Source organism: Xyrauchen texanus, chromosome 50 (assembly GCF_025860055.1).
Source record: "Xyrauchen texanus isolate HMW12.3.18 chromosome 50, RBS_HiC_50CHRs, whole genome shotgun sequence".
NCBI classification, from domain to species: Eukaryota; Metazoa; Chordata; class Actinopteri; order Cypriniformes; family Catostomidae; genus Xyrauchen; species Xyrauchen texanus.
In genome coordinates this window covers 17,625,425-17,647,554 of record NC_068325.1, presented here as the reverse complement: position 1 = coordinate 17,647,554, position 22,130 = coordinate 17,625,425, and the positions used below count along the sequence as shown (strand labels likewise).

The window sequence follows — 22,130 nt, the reverse complement described above, 5'->3', positions numbered from 1 at the left end:
TTGATTCCATGTTGACTGTTTTAAGAACAGTCATTCAATTAATGTTTAGCAGGATGTACTGTATATAAATATGATGCATTGGGTATAATATTTGAAATGCAAATATATTAAATATATTGATTCATAAATAGTAAGTGAGACTCATATGTGATCAGAATGGCCTTGTCTGTAATTCCAAGTGATGTAGCTAAACAGACAATCTTTGCCTTTTAAACTGTAGCTTTCTCAAATATAATAGCGGTCTTACCCAACAAAATGCCATCCACAGATTCAAACATTTCACGAGCCATGTCTGAAACACAGGAAGACAAACAACAACATTCAGATATGTAATTTCATTGAATCAGTGATTGATTTTTCCTCCCTGGATAAAGAAACTTGCTGTACTTAATAACAACCCTAGAATTGTACTTAAAAGGACAGAGAGCAGATCTTGCAGAGGAAGCACCACAAAGAGGGTAATTTATGTGATAACTGATGAAGTTCTACGGAGTGGAGAGCAGATGTTTGCACTCTGATTTAAATAGACAGCAACCTTTTATTCATTTCAGGCTTTTCCATAGGAGACAAAAGGCAAAAATAAGATCTCTTTAAAGGGTTGGTACCCCCCAAAATGAAAATTCTGTCATCATCCTCATGCCATTTCAAACCCATACAACTTTCATTCTTTCTTCTGGAACACAAAAGAAAAAATATTGCAGAGTGTTCTGTGTGCTCTTTTTGTAAAGGAGACTGGGGCTGTTGAGCTCCAAAAATGACAAAAGCATGTACATGCACTGTAATCAAAAGCATTCTCATGTCATAAAATAGCTTGTATGAGGAACAGACTGAAAATTGTCCCCTCTGTCGTAACTCTCAAGTCTTATACAAATATGACATCAAAATATGTCACATCAAATTTGACATAATGATAAGCAGTGTTGGGTGTAATCTGACTACAAAGTAATAAGTTATGGTGACCTAAATACTTTTGTAGTCGAAAAGTATTATAACGCATTTCAAAAACGATTTGAAATATTTAAAATAATCAAATTACAGTAACTGACATCAAGTTACAATTTGAACTGACTTTCGGTTACACATTTCTAAAATATTTATTTTTATGTATGGTACATTTACAACATGAAATATTTTCATGCGTACCTCAATGTTTCTGTGACAGCTTAAAGGGTAACTAAACCCCTGCTCAGAGTCTGACTCCACCCACTAGCAATATTTGAAAAATGCTCGAAAAGTGGGCAGACCCCAGCGGGGATAAAGGGGACGAACCGAGGGTGGGGCTGAGCGGGGGGGGCGTGCACCTGAGACCCGTAGTGACAGATTAATTGACAGCTGCTGTCAGACTCTAAAATGGAGAGTGACTGGAGTGACGCAAGTAGCTTTGCCACGGAGTGGTCTTTTGAAGTCGAGGACCTTTCTCCTCCACCTTCACCTGAAGTGGAGGAGGGTGAATTGTCTGTGGACACAGGGCCGGAGCCATATCAATTCGAGCCGCTGGCTCAAACTGCGGTTTTAACTCCGTTGAGCATCCGAGTGCGCATTCACCTTCACTCGCGTGCAGGAAAAACAAACGAAATGCTGTTCAGTGATGTTTATCCTTTTAGCAGGATTTTTATTTAGCAAGCTTCACTTGAACATAACATCAGTTAGCTGTTCTCTCAACTTAGAAGAATGTCACGTAAAGCGTAACGTCATCATGTACAAAACCGTATACCTCCAAATAAAACTATACAGTCAATACCGTAATACAATGTATAAGGGTGCAATACGTTTAACACTCCCGCATCGCGAACGCGCGTTTGTCGACCCCAGAGGATTAACTTTAGCCTAACCATAAATTGTGATTCAAATATATATGATCACTCACCTCAAGACGCCGCTGAGGTGGTGGAGTCCATGCAGGAGGAGCAGCGTTTGGCACTGCGTCGCTTTTCAGCACGAGCTGTTTGGAGAAGCCCATTTCCACCTCCACTGCGTTGGAGAAGCAATCCCACGTAAAATGCAGTTTGCACACTCCTACAGCTCTAGGCGGGAATTCGCGGTCTTCCAGAACAAGGACGTGCAACCCCTGGCGCCTAATTTCCAAGTCTATATGGAAAGCAATACAGTCCAGCAGTGCTGTTGCAACCAGAAACACTACACCTAAGTACCCTGACCACTGTACTAAATACAGATAATCTACGCTAACTTGAAGCTATCCTAACTGACGCAATACTATGCTACTAACTAACTATGCTTCTAACAATACTACACTAACAAATATGCTAATTAACTACCTAGGCTACACGAAATAATCTAAATAACTATATAAATGCTATGCTAAAAAGCTGCTAAAATACTCTATCCTGATCGTTTTCAATACTCGCAATTCCAACTCCTGACTCGCTACAGTGGTTTTGACGAAACGAGATGGTTTTTATACTGCCATGGGCGTGGTAGCTCGTACCAAGGGCGTGGTGAGTTGGAACCTGCTTATGTCAGCTGTCACCGCTTACATCACGAAGTACCGCAAACAGCCAATAGGAAAATTCAACTGCAGTAGCCACTGTTCAACCTGAAGAGGGCAGCACTCAGACTTTTTTACACCATATATTGTAGAATTAAAACACTTTATACACAAATGTCAAAATAATTACTTGAATCAATGACCAGTACTAATAAAGCCCCATTCTTACAGATCATTAACTAAAAAAAGTTGGTTTAGGGTTTAGTTACCCTTTAAGGAAAATAAAAAAGGAAGACATTATTTTGAATTTGTTGAGCGGAACTACAAACTTTTCTTTGAAAATTGTTTTAAAAAGTAACTTTAAATTATGACGTAATCACTGAAGTAATTTGATTACTGTTTTTTTAAGTAAAGTAACTAGTCATTTATAGTTAATTACTGACCACTACCACTTTGTTTGTGTAAATGAGGAATTGTCAGATCAAGCACAAGTTATGTATGGAGTGCCACAGGGGTCAGTTTTAGATCCCTTCTTTTTCTCCTTGTATATGTTTCCCCTGGGATACCTCTCAAAATCAGCATATTTAAATGTTTACATGATATTTGAAATATTCAAGTGATTGTCTGCTTTTGACATCAGACCCTGAAGAGGCATAAACACAACCCTTGCGTAAATCGGATGTACCGTTACATTTACATGCAATGCAAAATGAGGGTAATGGGAAAAAAATCTACCCATGTTGATCGGTTTATTCTTAAGCTGTTTATGACCTTACACTGATATAGGACATGACTAACCTAATCGGTGTAAGAACATGCATGTAAACATGCTCATTTGCAGGAACTGTGATATTAGTTTTCACTGTTATGCCGATGAATTTCCAAATTTCTGGCACCTTGAAAACTAAAGTAAACATTGGCCTTTAGGCTTCAGTTTCATGCTTGTCAGGTTTTTCCCCTGAGAAAAAGACCTTAGTGACCTCATCTTTGTCTCGTTTAGTTTCAGAAGAAATCTAAAAAATATCTCAAACGGTGCCTAAATTTCCCTAGAACGACATCAATTTATAGCTCCATACTCTCACTGTATGTCAACAATTGTCTAATTTGTTTCTATGTTCTTAAAATAAGGAATTAATTGAGAAACATAACTGAAATCTCAATTAAGTCTCCTGAGCTCTGAAAGAGCAACCTCTGGCCAATAAAAGCCCTTGGCCATGATGTGTCGTTATGTGTGATAGGGTCTTGTGTGTGTGTGTTTGCACAGCTCGTTAATGCTTAATTACCTGCTACATCTAGGTGTTAGCCTATCATTACCGCTTCATTAATCAGCGCTTTAAATGCACTGCCCACTCCAAGTCATTAAAGTACAAGCGTCAATAAGAGAGAAAGATGGAAGGATAGGAGGAGGCGCGGATAGGACATCATGATAATGAAGCACCTTGAATTAAATAGAAGAGAGAAAGATAGAATGGCTGTGACTGTTTCAAAACCTAGTTTGCTGCCTATACATTTGTAAAGATTTAGAAGAAATTCAAGGTGAGGTGAATGAAGTGAGAGAAATGTTGATCGTAATAGTTCTTTCACCGCCAATATATATCGATAAAATAGTTCTAGGGTGTAGATTTAGCTTGAACATTGGAGGGGTTGCAGCGTGAAGCATTTCCCCATGTTTCCATTGATCATCGTATAAATAACGCCATTGAAAGCCCCTGGACTTTTGTATTCTTCTTTTTTTTTTGTGCGCAATGTTAATTTTGTGCTTATTGTTGTCATTAGCTTAGTAACAAGCTAACGCCAAACTCTGTTTATATCAATTGTAAATTCAATGCTATTTGTGCTAGTGCTTGATAAAGTTAACCATCACTGTACACGCCCACTCCTGCCCAAGCCTCTCTAAAACCAGTGACCAGAGCATTTAGAGTGGTGGTGGTGTAGTGGTCTAAAGCACATAACTGGCAATCTTGATTATCAGAAGGTTGCTGGTTCGATCCCCACAGTCACCACCATTGTGTCCTTGAGTAAGGCACTTAACTCCAGGTTGCTCCGGGGGGATTGTCCCTGTAATAAGGGCTCTGTAAGTCGCTTTGGATAAAAGCGTCTGCCAAATGCATAAATGTAAATTTAGACCAGTAAACCAAAAACAAAACAAAAAAAAAAACTTCTGTTCGTAAACACAGCATCTGTGAATAAAGAGCCCAAACTTGAACGGTTCTAATTAAGACATCTTCTAGATTCTTTCCTTTTACCTTTGTTCTGCCCTCTTTTCCTCCATTTACCTGTATCACCTTTTTTCTATTCTTTTTATCACCATGCACCCCCCATTTCGAGGCTCATTAAATCTCTCGTAAACAGCTCCAAAATCTCATCTGTTTCAGCCTCATTTACACACATCCATCTGTTTAATGCTCAATCACACACACAAATTGCAAAAAAGCATTACAGGCCCAATGCATGGCTGTTATTCCTTCGGTATTTACAGTTCTGGTAAATTAGTTAACACCATTCCATTTTATTTTTCAGGGGTTTTGCTCTGTATGAATGGATCAGAAACTGTTTTTTACCAATTGTTTGGTTCTCTGTGATGTCTGAAAATAAAAATGAAAGAATGATGAATTACATGAAGAAGCATTCACATTCAGTAACATTACATTTTCCCATATGAAACAGAATAATACAATTATTTTATCAGGATTGAATCGTGAATTGTTAAATTATGATGTTATTGGTTAAAATGACTTTTCCCCATTCGTGTGATCTCGGTTACGTCAGCAGAAAGAATATAAATGGAAATATATTACAAATATAATAATTCAGACATTTAAAATACATGACATTATTGTGGTATTAAAAGTGGCTTTAGAATGCAATATTTTGTTTATTACCATATCATTGAACATAACCCTATCAATCGATTTTGCAATTAAATTCATCAATCTTTCTGAAGTTAATTTATTATAAGGGATTTTCTAAGGACATGTCAATGTGCACGTGTCAGACGGATGCTTTTGGAGCATCTCACTTTAGTTGCATTGCATCATAAACACTGCGTTCTGAAGTCGCTGTGTCAAGTTAACCTTAATTTATAACTTAGAAAAACACATCTCGAGATCCCTGAAGAATACATCCTCATCATGTGCTATCGCTAGTGTCAAGCAAGCAGGAGTGTGTTCTCTCTACAGCTAGACAGGCAGGAACAACTTGCTAAACAAATCATCAGAAAAATATGTTATTTACTATTGGTAATAAAATGATTTAAGTCATTGCAAAGGCAAAAATCTTAGCTTTCTGGTGACACCTAGATTGAGCTTCTAGTCCACTCAGAGGCCAAGATAGAGGATGAAACAATAGGGGTGGTGCATGAACAGAAAATTAGACTGAATGTCTATGGACGAGCACATCTGTGATGGCTGAAGTGCATTAGAGTGCCACCTACAATTCCGATTGGCATTTTGTGATGGAATGTGATAGAGAAAAAAGATATATCTGTATATAAGTCCAAAATATATGTATATGGTGAGCTTTTAAATTAGAGTGTGAAAAATTGTAGGGGGCAGCCCAAAAAGGGGGTTAAAAGCCTCCTGTTCAACAATTTATTTTAAGAAAGGAAAGGAATTTTGTAACTACTGTAATTCCAGATTTATTTATGCAAATTAAATGGCTGCTGTATGTCAATAACCTGTAATATGCTTCCCTCGTCTCATTTCGGACCCTGATATTTTGAAGTAGTTTTCCTATTAAAATGATAGATAGGTTTACGATTGGGTCAGGGGTTGCACTTATGAAAAATCGTAATTTTCTTTGGGAGTAGTTGTACGTTTTTTGTATGAGACAACTTGTACGATTTCTCGCAATTTCACCATCTCGCACTATTATTACAACATTGTCATGAGACTGGGTTGTTCCAATGGATCATGGAAGGTATGAATCGACAATTATCAATAAACAGAAACTAATTTGATAGATTATTTCCAGTAGGTAAATATTTTAGTTGACTTTAGTGGCACAACAGCCTCCAAAACAATACTTTTTACAATACTTGTCAGCCTTGTTTCATCAGTGCCACACACTTAAAATAAACACAAAAACATAAAATCCACACTGAATTTGAATCAAATCAAGGTGAGGTTTACATGACGAACGTTTCTCATTTGAGTGTTGTTTAAAGTGTTGTTTTCAAAACCTCCCTTTGATGCAGAGGGAGAAACATGTTGATCTATACACGTCCCCTATAGAGCCAGGGCCCCGCCATCTGTCAGTCACTCCATCACTGTAACCCAACCCACCTGCCCCACATTCAGCTGCCGTAAAAACAAACAAACAAACACCTGGTGCAGATTTGCTTCCGGCACACCTCAGGGGGCCAGCTTTCAAAATGGTCCCTAATCTATGGGGCAATTTGTCAAAATAACGGCTTTTATTTGTCAGGTCCAAACAGTGCTTGTCTCTTTATGACAGGCATGCTGACAGACGGCTCACTCGGGTCCTAAAGTATGCTCTCTGATAGATTTCGCCATATTAATGAAGTCCAGAGGCGGTTCAGCTTGGACTGCGGATGGACAGTTTACTGATTGCAAAGCCTATAGAGCGTAACAGTGGCCGCCCACTTTCTCATCAGTCTGGGTTTCGGAAGTATTTTCCCAATTAATATCTTCCATAGACATTTTATACAATCCTTCATAAAATATATGTAAACCACGAATCAAACCAACCCAGCTCCGAGGAGAATTACATCACAAAATTTGTTTTAAGGCAAAAAACGATTTGAAAATTGGACATAAAGACAAAGGTACAAGGCTGTGTACTTACTGCCTTTCATGAGGGCACAGACTACAATCCCATGAAGCATTGCAAATGATGTCATTGAATAAAAAAATGGGAATATTGAAAGCTATTGACATTAGGTTGTTTAGTATAGAAACAATATATTTTACGATTGCAAAATATTCCGATATACACATATATAAGTAGTTTAAGAGTGAAGGAAGACCAACTTGTTTACGTCATTTACAGTGCATCATTGGAGTGGGCGGTCGCTCCGAGGCACGTTTTGTGGGATTTCGTTGGCCGCGGTTCTCTCATTGGTGGAACCTTCCCTGCTGTACTATGGGTAATGTAGTTGTTTACCATAAATTCCGCTATCAAACACGATTCTTAAACTATTAAGTTGAAATAACGCAGAAGGATGGCTTCGACAGAAGCATATACCATCGATGAACAACCTCGTAGCTGATGGTCTGTCTATAAAGGTTTATAAGTTATCGTTGAAAATCGTCTATTGGATATATGAATGGGTTTTTTACTACAGGAACCAGACTGTTGGCCTATAAAAGAATGGTAGGAAGGGGCGGATGTTTGAGTGTTTAATTGGATCTCTTCTTTTGGTATCGCTCTCCTTACTGATGGACTTTGATTTCCAATTTTTGTGCACAATGTTAATTTTGCACTTATTATCGTCATTAGCTTAGCAACATGCTAACATCGAACTTTTTAAAAATCAATTGTGAATTTCATGCCATTTGCGCTTGTGCTAGTCTATGTTTTTTGTGTGTTTTTAGACACATAGTTCATGTCTATGTAGAGTTGCACATACAGGAATTTTCTTTTCAGAAAGTTTTATAATGCAAATATCTCAACTATATTGATTAAGTTTCAAAATAAAATGTGAAAGGCGCTCACCTCAAGAAGGTTTTTAGGTTGTACAAGCTACATGGTAGCTTAGGTGTTATGAGTTCTTGCTTGGCCATTGCTAGGTGGTTTCCAGTGTTTTCTAGCTGATGCTTAACTAAAAGTCTTTAGGACTAGGGGTAATACAAATTGCATCCCTAAAAAAAACAAAAAAAAAAAATAAATAAATAAGCTTTGGGCTTCAGTCTTAGAATGCATCAATTTAAAATGGCCTAACATTTACAGAATTCCAACCCTCCTCACTGAAATTGATTGCAATAGTTTTTAAGGCTTTGTTGTATTATTGATGTATTTTTCCCGTTAGTGGGGAATGGTTCCAAATGACTTTTAAGCCTCGCTGTCTTTCCATTTCTGGTTATTCCATTTCTTACATAAGAGCTGAAATGGAAAGATGAGAAAAACATATTTCTTATTTATTAAGGGAAGTAGGAACTGATAGATGTAAGAGATGAGAATGACATTGGCCGTGTGGCGAGTACACATTTAGGCGGCCAGTTTTAGGACTCTGCTTACTTAAAAATATCACATGCTGGGACTGCTGGGACCCCTGACCCGTATGGAGTCTGTCACCACTGAGAGAAACCAAATATATATATATATATATATATATATTTTTTTCAGCTAATGCACTTACAGAAGTTTTTTCTCTCCCCTTTTTCTCCCCAATTTAGAATGCCCAATTCCAAATGCACTCTAAGTCCTCATGGTGGCAGAGGACGAATCTCAGTTGCCTCTACGTTTGAGACCGCCAACCCGTGCATCTTATCACGTGGCTTGTTGAGCGTGTTACCGTGGAGACATAGCGCATGTGGAGGCTTCATGCTATTCTCCGTGGCATGACCACGAGGAGGTTACCCCATGTGACTCTACCCTCCCTAGCAACTGCGCCAATTTGGTTGCTTAGGAGACCTGGCTGGAGTTACTCTGCACTATATTGAGATAAACAATAAACATTTACAGCCACTGGAAGTTTTCAAATATATATCGGACCAGGGAGAACGAGCGGGCTGGTGGGTCGTACTTGAAACGGTCAGAATGGGTCGCGATAAGCTAAAATGAGCCGCCGCGTTATGCAGAACGGACCACAAAACGGCGCCGCGATATGCAGAAAATGACAGCGAACAGCGACAGCCCTGTCAAAGTATCATCCATTGTTAGTTCATGTTAACTAATGTTGGTAACTAATATTAACAAATAAAACCTTATTGTGTTTCACAATAATACAATTTGATATACAAAGTACATTAAGCATAATGCAATGTACAATATACATTGTACAAAGTATTGTATTTGTAGTACAGTTTGTACAATAAAAGTTTTTACTGGGTGGGACTAATTTTACCGGCTTTACATGGTCCTGACCAGAGTTGAAAGACTGGATATAAGTTTTTACAAACAATTTAATAGTTAGCTATTTTATAATACTAGTCTCATGTCAACATGTATAATAATGTTTAAGTCTTGTGGCTATACTTTCAAAACAGCGAGTATTTTAACCTTTATACCGATGCAATACGTTGCCCCGTAGACTTACATTGTAAGTGCATTACTGTTAACGCAATTTTTACAAATGAGTTACGAAATTTCATTCTTGTGCTAACAGAACTTAACTTGCATTAATCTCAGAACATTCCTTTTACTGATCAAATAAAAGTGGATATTGGGTGTAATGATATTTATAAAGCCAGAGTATGAATGTGTAATTAATTACGCATAATTGACTGAATGTTTGCATTAGACATTTGAAGAAAAAATAAATAGGCCTGCGTGTGGTAATTGTGGGTTCTTTACTACAGTTGTTGGTATCATTTAAAGCATATTAATGCAAACTGTACACTCCTAGCCACACAGAGAGACAGAGAGAGAGAGAGAGAGAGAGAGAGAGAGAGAGAGAGAGAGAGAGAGAGAGAGAGAGACAGTAAGAAATTAAATAGAGCCATAAGATAAAGCCGTAAGTTCATCCCCCCATGGAAGTAATTTGTACCCCCTCCATTCTCCTCATAAAACTCTCACCTAATAGCCTCTTACTCTTCCTCACAAACACACGCAGAGAGATACACACTTCAAATAAATCAAAATGACAAGATGATTGGTTGGGGAGAAAATGCTAAAAGAGCCTTTAATATTTTCCTCAGAGGGATGAAAGTGACTTTTCCTTTCCATACTAGTGCACACATGATGAAACAGCTAAGCACACATACATAACATACTATCGACCCATTCAGAAAACATACTAAAGACATGTTCCATTGTCCATCTGAGGTGAATCTAAAGGTATGTTCGTAATGGCATGCAATTACTCGTACTAGTTACATTAGTGGTGCTAGAAATAGTCTGTACTTCTTTGAAACCTGAAATAGTAACCACCATCTATTTTCTTACATCTTTGTTGCCAAACGGCAGTATAAATCTTGGAGTGCTGGGCTGGTTTTTATCTACCGACCACAGCGTGCGTTCATGAGCTATTATTGTAGTCCTTACAGGTGTGGAAAGGAGGTGTGATTTTCCTTTAGCACGTTTGCTTCAAATAAGTAGCTGCACTGCAGCTTTTCGACAGGAAGTCAGAAAATTATGTGGGAATGGTATCTGGTTGGAAAAACTGGCCAGGCACTGGGCATAAAATGTAGTTCTTTTCAGATATTATAGCAAAAATAGAGTTTTTAGAAAGGTTTTGGCTACTTGTTAGCTGGACTGGCTGGGAGGCTAGCTAACCAAACAGCTAAACCAGCTGAATAAAAGCTTAACCAGGCTGGGAGAACAACTGAATACCAGTTTGGCTAGGCTTGGAGACCAGCTTAAATCAATTAAGACCAGCAATACAGCTAAGGCTGTGCATTATTCAAAAAGTAGGAAGTTAGTATACCATTACGAACATAGCCATGCTTTGTTTTCCTAGCTAAAGAGAAAACGGTTGTTCTGTTTTGCTGGTTTTCAAGGGGGTTTTGGGCACTTGCCAGCTGGTCAACAGTTGGCAGACCAGTTTGGAGACCAGCTGAACACTAGCTTGCCCAAACTGGGGGTTTCACAGTTAAGACCAGCAAACCCAACATAGTCTCATGACATTTCGTGACAATTCGTACAAGATGGCGAAATCATAAGACATCGTACAACTTTATCGTACTACTTTTGTTTTTGGCAGACCAGCTAAAAAACCAGCTTGTGAGACCAGCTGAAAACTAGCTTAGCCAAACTGCGAGACCAGCAAACCCAACATAGTCTCATGATAACTTGAAAAAATGTCACAGTATATGATTACGTACATCGTATCGTACAATCGTACAACTTTTTCATATGACTTTTATTTTTGACAGAACAGCTAATCACTAGCTTGGCCAAACTGGCAGACCAGCTTAACCCAGTTAAGACCAGCATACCCAACATAGTCTCATGACCATACGTAAAAATTCGAGCAAGATGGCAAAATCAGATGACATTGTACAACTTTTTTCGTATTACTTTTATTTTTGGAAGACCAGTTAAAAACAGCTTGGGAGACCAGCTGAACTCCATCTTGGCCAAACTAGGAGACCAGCTTAACACAGTTAAGACAAGCAAATCCAACATAGTCTCATGACAACTGGTAACAATTCGTACGAGACGGCGAAATCGTAAGACATCGTAAAACTTTTTCGTACAACTTTTAATTTTGGTAGGCCAGCTAAAAACCAGATGGGGAGACCAGCTGGACACTATCTTGACCAAACTGAGAGACCAACTTAACCCAGTTAAGACCAGCAAACCAACATAGTTTCAAGATAACTTGAAAAAACGTCGTAGTATATGATGAAATCATTAGAAATCGTTCAACTTTTTCATATGACTTTTATTTTTGACAGAACAGCTAATCACTAGCTTGGCCAAACTGGGAGACCAGCTTAACCCAGTTAAGACCAGCATACCCAACGTAGTCTCATGACAATTTGTAAAAATTCAAACAAGATGGCAAAATCGTATGCCATTGTACAACTTTTTTCATATTACTTTTATTTTTGGCAGACCAGCTAAAAAACAGCTTGGGAGACCAGCTGAAAACTAGCTTAGCCAAACTGGGTGACCAGCTTAACCCAGTTAAGACTATCAATCCCAACATAGTCTCATGACAATTCGTAAACATTCAAACAAGACGGCAAAATCGTATGACATTGTACAACTTTTTCGTATGACTTTTATTTTTGACAGAACAGCTAAACACTATCTTGGCCAAACTGGGAGATCAGCTTAACCCAGTTAAGACCAGCAAACCCAACATAGTCTCATGACAACTTGTAACAATTCGTACAAGAAGGAGAAACATTTAGACGCTTTTATCCAAAGCGACTTACAGTGCATTCAAGGTATACTTTGTATCAGTTAATGTATTCCCTGGGAATTGAACCCATGATATTGGCGTCGCTAGCGCCATGATCTACCAGACATTGTACAGCTTTTTTGTACAACTTTTATTTCCATAGTGACCAACGCTCAAGAAACAGAATTTAAAATCTATACAATACAAGCATCACATTTTATCTAGACTCTTATCCAACACTTTATTTTAAGAAAGAAAATGTCTAAGAGACAATGAGATGGGGGTTAAGCAAACCAACTTAGACAGATTTAAGCTGTATTATTTCATCTGGATTCAAAATATCATGGTATAAATTACCAGCTGTGTCAACCCGAGGAGTGAAATAAGCTAACAGCAACTACGCCCTCTTCCCAGTGAAACTTAAAAACCCGGCCATGGAATCCGCCACTTAAAAAGTCCCTTTGAACCCATGACATCACCAGAACACAACTGTTCACTTAGCCAACAGGAAAGCATGACCAGGAAAGGGTTAGTGCTTTCTTTCCCCTATGCAGATAATGTCCTGAGAATAACATACTCATGGTTGACACCTTCCTCGGTTTGAGTTGGTTAAATAGCTGTCAAATATTCTAATATAATATTGCTCCGTCGACACAGTCGATACGACTTAGACAAGCTGCAGGGGAAAAGACATATTGTGAATCTGTTGTTCACAACTAAATCCATCCCTCGACTGTTATCAGATAAACTGCAGTGCTGGCATCCGGACAGCAGAGCTGTGGGGCGACCGCAGTCAAGATGCATCTTCTGTCGCAACATGTGGATTGTGGTTGGAAAAGGAGGAAAAACAGTCAAGGCTGCTCCAAATCATATAAAGATTTTGTCAATGAGATCATTTGGCTATGCTTGTGAGTGTGTGAGAGCATGTGTGTTCCAAAATGTGTCAGAATACAATCCTTAACATAACGCAAGTACGTGTTGCATTCTCAACCTTGCCACAAGGGTTGTATAGCAGACATTAGTGTGTGTTAGCAGCTAATGCGTTACTTTTATGATACTTCTGCGTCCTTTTTTAAGAATACATGCTGTAAAATGTAATTTGTAACGTATTCCATTAGATTACTCAAGGTCAGTAACATATTCTAAATACTTTGGATTACTTCTTCAGCACTGGTAGATTTTTTTTTCTCTTGTTTTGACTATAAAAGCTCTGCCAGTACAGTAAGACAAAATATTAGATTACTCCAGGGTGTTTGTACCTCTAATAAGTGTAAATTGATAAATTGCTAACATTTATAAACATCTTATAGATGTCTGCTTCTCCTGAGATCTGTGGATAATTTCTAACAGGGATAATGTTCACTAATGTAAACTGAGAACAATTCACTGCAACCTCATAGATGAGTTTGTCAGCGATGTTTCTGATTGAGTTGGCGTGAAAACTCCATAGCATCAACATGTTTCAACAATGTGTCTTTGGTGTATGATCTAATTTAACACAAAGTGTTGCAATTGCAAACCACGTTCTCAGGTTCAACTGCCTGAGCAAACTAGTATGCTAACAACAACTTCACTGCTATTTTGTGACATGTTTAAATGGGAATTGACAATTACAGGCAGATGGTGGAATTTTTCAGGGTAATGAGCGCAAGATGAAACCACTCAAGCACTCAGAGAGTAGTAACTGCTATTCTAAATTAATCTAAGAGTCTGCTGTATCCAACAATTCTTTGCTGCTTAATGCTAATAATCAATGAAAAAGGGATGTCTTCCTTTACTTTCATTTAAAGTTTTTGAACCAGAATTTGAACCAGACTCCATGAACTCATGAAATATAGAGGTTTGGAACTGAAGATATCTGGAACAGAGCTCTGTTCCAAAGCCTAGTGAGCTGTCTTACTGCCTACTCTGCTGAAAAGACCATTGTAAACCAGCCTAATCTGGTTTTCGGGTCTTCGCTGGTGTTCCAGTCTGGTTTGGAACCAGAACCAGCTAGACCAGCTAAAGACCAGCTTGGCCTGGCTGGGAAATCATTTAGACCAGCTTAAACCAGCAAAGATATCCTGTGCACTATTTAAAGCAGCTTTCAACAATCCTAATATGGCTTGCTTATCTGAACTGGTCTCCCTGCCAGGTTCCAGTCTGGTTTGGTGGTTTTAAAGGGGTTTTCGAGCACTTGCCAGCTGGTTAGTCCAGAAAACCAGCTGACACGATCTAGACTGGTTTAAGACCAGCTTGGCCAGGCTAAGAGACCAAATTGACCAGCTTAAATCAGATAAGACTTCCGAAACTTCACTTAGTCTGGCAATGTGCTACTTAAATCTACTTTAAACTTGCTTACACTCTCTAAAACTAGCAAACCAAACCAGAACCAAACTGTGAGGCAAGTAAACCATCTTAGGCTGGTTTAGGTAGTACACAGGAGACCTGATTCATTACTGATTACACGTCTATGCTAAGGTTGGGTGATCTTAGCTTTAATCTGGTCTAGCTAGTCTCCTAGTCTCCTAGCCTGGCCAAGCTGGTCTTCTTCTGGTCTGGAGGATAAACAGCTGGTTTACTGTGTTAGCCATTTAGTCTCTCAGACTAACCTGCTGACAAGTCCCCAAAAACCCCTCTAAAACCAGCAAAAAGACCAGAACTTGGCTGGGAGACCAGATCTCAGCCTGACCTGCTGATAAGTGCCCAGATTTTGTTATTTGCAATTGATTACCATCCTAAGCTAAGGTTTGGTGGTCTTAGATGGTTTAAGCAGATCTAGCTTCTTGCCTGGCCTAGCTGGTCTAGCTGGGGTTTAGCTTGTCTGCTGACAAGTGTCCCAAATCCTTCTAAAACCAGCAGACCAGACCAGAATCAGGCTGGGAGACCAGCAAACATCTTAGTTGCCTTTGTTTATGGCAGTCTTCACCTCAGAATGCCTTAAAAAAAGTTACCTCTGTTGGCAGCTCAATTGGTTTTGGAACAAATTTCTCTCTCTGTCTCTCTCTCGCATTCTCTTTAAAGATACAGTAAACTTTTAATAAAGCATACAAGCCCATCATACCAAGCATCTCCTGATTTAGATCAGAGAACATTCTCTTTCTTCTCGCAGTTTATTAATTTATCTGAGCCATCATCTCCCAGCTGTCACTATGGCATGCCGAGGCGTCTTTTTTTTGCCCCTCTGAGGACCAGATACAGTGACACCATGAGCCTATATAGAGACCTCAACTTCTACAGTTGATAGTTATTGGGGCAGATAGCTCTCACAGGCAAACACACACACATTGGTGGTACTTCTGGGGCACCAAGCTCCACACATCTGACAGATGTTCTCCTTTTTCTCATTAACTCTGGGACAATGTGACAGAAAGAGACAGAGAGATAAAACGGCAGAGGACCTTACATGTACCTACACAGTGCCCCGAATTAGGACGATTATATCCGAAGCATTTCAATTAATAATGAGACACAATGGGTGCATTCAGAAATGAGCAGATCTGACTGAAAAAGGTGTTAGCTAAATGCTTAAGCACCTCAAAATGACCTCCACATAGAACTGTTTTGACACCAATATAAAAAGTGACCCCAAACTGGTCACATTTACAGATTCAATGTGACCACCTTAAATGACACATTGTTGCCGCATTAAAGTGATCCAAACAAAGTTACCACATTAAATGACTCAAAAGAGGCCACATTAAATGACTCTGTGTCCACCTTAATTGACTAATTAAGTAAGTAATCACTTTAAATAAATTAAAATTACCATCTTAAATTACTTAAAATTACTACTTTCAATGGCTCCAAGTGACTTCCTTAAGGGACTCAAAGTAAAAAAATGATCACCATAACAGATTCAACATAATCATTTTAAATTAATCAAAATGTTTTAAAGTGACCTCCTTAAGTGACTCAAAGTGACCACCTTAAATGATTTTAAATGATCACCTGAAATGATTTAATGTGATCACCTAAAATGACTCAGTGACCACCTTAAATAACTCCATGAACTCTTCTTAAAAGGATTCAAAATGATCACCTAAAATGAGTCAAAATGAATCACCTTAAAGGATTTAAAGTGACCGCCTTAAATGATTCAAAGTGATCACCTAAAATTACTTGTTAATAATTTCATGCCTTCCCTAAAATTATTCAAAATATATGCATAATAGCTTAAATGACTCACAATGATTCAAAATGACCACCCTGAGTGACTCAAAGTTAAGTGAACTTATTAAAAGATTCAAAATGATCACCTTAAATGATTTAACATAATAGCTTAAATGACTCACAATGATTCAAAATGACCACCCTGACTCAAAGTTAAATGAACTTATTAAAAGATTCAAAGTGGTCACCTTAAATGATTCAAAGTGATAACCTTAACTGATTCAATGTGATCACTTAAAATGGCTCAAAGTGACCACTTAAATTGAGTCAAAGTAATCACCTTCAATGATCAAAATGAATCACCTTAATGGATTTAAAGTGACCACCTCAAATGATTCAAAATGACTGCCTTAAATGATTCAAAGTGATCACCTAAAATGACTTGTAGGGACCGCCTTAAATAATTTCATGCCTCCCTCAAAATGATTCAAAATGATCACCTTAAATGATTTAACATAATAGCTTAAATGACTCACAATGATTCAAAATTACCACCCTGAGTGACTCAAAGTTAAGTGAACTTATTAAAAGATTCAAAAAGATCACCTAAAATTATTCAAAGAGACCTTCTTAAATAACTCAAAGTGACCACCTTAAATGATTCAATGTGATCACCTAAAATGACTCGATTGCTTTCAATGGCTCAAATTGATTGTCTAAAATAATTCTAAATGAACGCATTAAATGATTCAAAGTGACCATGACTAAAAATGGATTTGCCAAACTCTGGGTGTCAACATTCCATATAGTGTATTTGCTTTAGCATTAGATATTAATTGACATCATAATGTCAATAAATACAAGCAAAGATATCTTCTTATATGATAAATCATCAACATCTGACTAGAAATGTTTGCATCTGGATTCAAACATCAAAATCACTCCAACCTTGCAAAAAAAAAAAAAAAAAGAGCCAGACGTCTCGACAGGTAGGAAGAAGAAAGGCGTACATTGCTTTCCCCAGGAACCTGACAGAATGGACATGCCGTTTTCCCTGTCTGCTACAGACACGTTCACACACACTCACACACAAACGTACGCCATGATCAAACGCACTGCAGCATTGGAGTTGTCAGAAAGCCCGTCAGCTCTGACGTGCGGTACAAGGCCCTTTGATTCGTCATTTGATTTGTCTTCACTCCCTTGGTAGGGTGCCATTGGAGTGGAAAAGAGACAGACATGGTAATAAGTCAGAAGGGTCTTCAGGTGAGGTTGCTTGGATTTTCTGTGATATTACAACATTCCTTATGGCTGCCATTGTCAGTGGTTCCAGCCAAACGTAACTGGAAATTCTCTCATATTAGAATGTTGTGACACTAATGATGTAAACTTAGAGAACGTGTGTTTGCTTGTTAAATGAGAGCTGCTTTTCTGTTATATTAAAGACAAATACAGTGCTGGCATTAGTTGCTCTCTTCCTTCCTTTCCAGAACATTCTCAAAAGCCACTTCTGCAGAAATCAGCAGGCCGTCTGTATGCGTTTCATCACAGAGGCCGTGAGCATCAACACTAAAGGAAATTACATTACTGTAAAAAGTACTTTTTGCCACAGATGAAAAAAATTGAAATCTCTCTGCCTGATAAGAATGCCTGTCGTCGATACGCCCTCAACACCCAACACATCTGCTCTAGGGAAGAAGAAAAAAGATTTTTGAAAGAATGGGAGAAAAAATGGATGATACGCTCCAGAGGCAGTTTTGAGAACATGGAGCTTTAGAATAATAAATTGGTGGACGGGGTTGTATTCTCTGAAATTATGGCGGCGTGTTGCAAAGTGCTGCATATGTGTGAGAGAAATGCTTTAGTGACACTTTACTGATGATTTCAGATGGAACGCCTTTCCCTTTCAGAAATAAAAGCCAACATTTGCCCATTAGCATTGGTTAGATTTGGCATCTTAAATTAAGTTGCTGGTAATTATCCACACTGGTCTCATAGAATCATGTTACTATACCTACATGTGACGAGGAGGAGGGCGTGGCCAGGCCCGGTTCCCGCCTCCTCTTTGCCCGTCCTTTATGTGTTACAGTGGTGCCAAAACTCGGAAAGGAGGAGAGATGCGCTGTCGCGCAGTCCTCGCCACTGCCATCTGCCAGGGGAGCAGCCTTAGCCATCCGCCAGGGGCTGGAGGGGTCACTTCCATCTGCCAGGGGCCGGAGGACCCGCTGCTGTCCGCCGGGGGAGGAGCGAGCTAGCATCCGCCAGAGGATGGAGGAGCGGTTAAGGACCGGGCGACAGCGCATCTGAGTCAAGGCAGTCAAGTTCTTCTCTCTCTCGTCTCCATTCGCAAATTTTCCTCTCCCCTCGCCTCCCCTTGCCACTTCCTCAGATTCACAGGAGGCGGGGTGAGCCACCAACTGACAGAACGGCCGGAATGGATGGGGGGGGGTTAGTAAGACCGGTGGTGCCCTGGCCTGAATCGGGCAGACGCCGGTTCGAGAAAGAGAGAGACGTACGCGGCCACACTGCACGTTTGTTCATGTTGGCTGTAAGTTTACCATTAAACTTTATGTTTACAGCTGGTTCCTGCCTCCTCCTTGCCGTCCTTTTTATGTTACAGTGGTGCTGAAACCCGGGAGGGAGAAGAGATGCGCTGTCACGGAGCCCTCGCCGCGGCCATCTGTCTGGGAATGGAGGGGTTGCCTCCATCTGCAAGGGGCCGGAGGACCCATGTAATAAAAAAAAGATTTGAGGAATCCCGACAATGCTATACTGCTGTAATCTTGTGCTTCTCTGGACTCATGGATAATTACTTTGGACACTCTTGTCTGTTTATATTCCAGACTGCAAAGAAAGCATGCCACTGTCTCTTTCCTTCTCTGTCACCTCACTTGAAGATGGAGGAGGCCAAGAGGACTGTGGGATTCTGGGTAAAGACTCATTTGAGATATATCATCAACACAATAATGCCATAAGTGGAAAAAGACTTTTGATTCTAGAAATGCAGATAAAAAGAGAAACAAAATGCACCTAAAATAATCTGTGGTAAAAGACCTAAAACAAAATTATAATAAAAATATTAAATAATAATAATAATACAATTTTGTTTTTTAATAATTACAAAATATATATAACATGTCACAATGCAAAAAACAAAACAAAACATGAAGCCTGTTTAAAGACAATTTATTTCTTTTGCAAATAATAATTTCTTTTTTTTTTCCTTTTGATTTTTGGATGAAATTTGACCTGAACATGTTTTTGTGAGATAAGGGAGAATCGAACAGTTTTACATATGAATACGTGACGATCAGTCCTGATGAAACTCAGTGTTCATGACTTCCTGAGAGTTTCTGATAAACAGACACTCCCTCTTAATCTAAAGCTGCAGAGTGTGTGTGTGCACGTGTGTATATGAGAGCGGAAGACGCACACTGATACAAACACACACTTCCAATTGCCTTTTTTCTCTGTTTTTACAATGGTCTCTTGTAGCATGTTTCTTTCTTTTTTCCAGCATACCCTGAGGAATACAAACTCACACACAAAAAGCAAGGATTGAGTTTCCGTACAATGCACACTTAGGTTATTTCCAAGCTCATAGGCTATTATTTTTTCCTAAGGGATTGTACACATACACACGCACTAACACTCTAGTGTTCAAATGCGGTGGATATCAAAGCCATTCCCAATTGTTCACCGTTCACACACTCCTTCAATGGTCCACTAGCCGATTATTTTCTGCCTGAACAACAATAGAACTAAGAATAGATATCAACTTCCTGCCCATGTTCTCTCTGTCTTTCATCGCTGTCTTTTCCTCAGAATAAAATGTGTGTATGTGGTCTCGCTAAGTGAGGAGAAAGTGCCGACAGTCAGGGAAAATCACAGCTCACACCTGAGGTTTTTTTTTTCCACTTTCACTCCTTTTTTTGTTGCTAAGATAGTGCTAAAGTGAATGCTCATGTCATTAAATGCCTCTGGTTCTCTTTCCACAAACGTGTGAATCGCTTTGCTGTGTTCTTCGCTGTCCTCAGGGCCGGGTCCTTTGAGGTTCATGTCAGTGTTGAAAACATTGTATTCCCTTTAAGTTTTTTTATGTCTTGTCCTTCACAGATATTTTGGTTGAACATTTGTGACTTCATGGTCATTGGTCATTGGTCATACAGTTTTAAGAGTTACTGGATTCCAACTGTCATGGAAAGCCTGGGAATATCAGGGAATTTTTTCATTCAAACCCATATTTGAACCCAATGATTTCATTAAAAAGGGTTGAATTTCACAAAAACTGTCAAACATCGGTTTGAAGGATTCATTAGTGAATATCCAATAATCAAAAACAACTGGAAAAGTGAGGGAAATGTATTGGTCAAAATTCTTTGGAACCCTGAAGTAAAAACTAGTTTGTGCCAATTTCTGGTGACAATCTGGTTTTAAGAACATGGAAGATAGTTTGCATGGTTAAAACCAGCAAGTAGTCCAGCTGGTCGAACATCTAGACCAGTTTAGACAAGCCAATGACCATAAATATCCAGCTTGATCCAACTAGAAACCATGCAAAAACCAACTACTAACTTAAGCTCATTTTAACATAATTTTCTAGAAGAGATGTGGCGTTTAGCAGATGCTCATTTAAAATGCAGTGAGAATCAGACTCTCTGGAGTAACCTATGGTTAATCGTCCTTCTCAAGGATGTAATGAACAGCTCCGAGTACACTCAAAAAATAAAGTCATTACATTAATTAAATTTGAGAAAGTTTCTATTAGCAATTTAACCCTATCAGCTGAGTTGGGCCAGCCGAGAATAAAATAATGATCAAAATATTAACTACAGTCTTGACCAACACAAAATAGGTATAGTTTTAAAGCTTAGAAGCATCATGGTTACTGTTGTAACCTCCGTTCCCCGAGGGAGGGAACGAGACGTTGAGTCGAATGAAATGACATGAGGGGTCTTCCTGGGATGCCAAACGTACCTCTGAACCTGAGAAAAGGCCAATGTCAAGTTGGCAGACAGAATTTGCATGCCCTGCCCCGGACATACGGGTATAAATGGAAGCGGGGCAGCGAGCTGAAAATAAGGTACGATCGTTTACCACGGGGCTGCCCAAGGGAAACGCGGGTCCGCTGGCAGGGGGACCGTACCGCGGGAAATACATCACGGGGAGTTTGCCTGAAAAGGGAACTAAGCCTGTGGAGCCCGACCCCAGTACAGAGCACCTGTGATTCATGGTGGGTCTGAATTCGCCGGCCAGAAGGCTAGGGAGGAGAACATCCAGGGAGCGACGTTTAGTGGCTCACCTGGGATAGAAGGCGCACTGGATCAACTTGGTGAAGGGCGCTTTGTGCAAGCAGAACACCCGGTCAGTTATGCTGCGTTACCGAGTTTTACCGGCTCGGACCTGACAAAACACGGGACGAGACCGACTCACCCCTGAGATTGTAAAATCTGGCAAAGGTATTGCGCCAGCTGGCAATGCGCCGTAGATCCAATAGTAGTGCTTATCGCCAGTAGAGGTGAGTGAAATAGTGGTGAACTTAGCTTGCTGTTGCACAACTGTTCGGCTCCGAAGAAAAATTCTGACTGGCACTCGCTGCCCCGCTTCCCTTTATACCCG

General features: G+C 39.4%; 1 protein-coding gene across 1 annotated transcript in view; it reads right to left on the bottom strand.

The window, feature by feature from the left end:
• The window catches only part of gypc (glycophorin C (Gerbich blood group)), a 33,405-nt gene that overhangs the window by 3,121 nt on the left and 8,154 nt on the right, over window positions 1–22,130 (bottom strand). Inside the window, exon 3 of the mRNA XM_052124545.1 lies at window positions 248–292. Within this exon, the coding sequence (XP_051980505.1) occupies window positions 248–292 (45 nt within the window). The remainder of the gene's footprint in view (window positions 1–247; window positions 293–22,130) is intronic.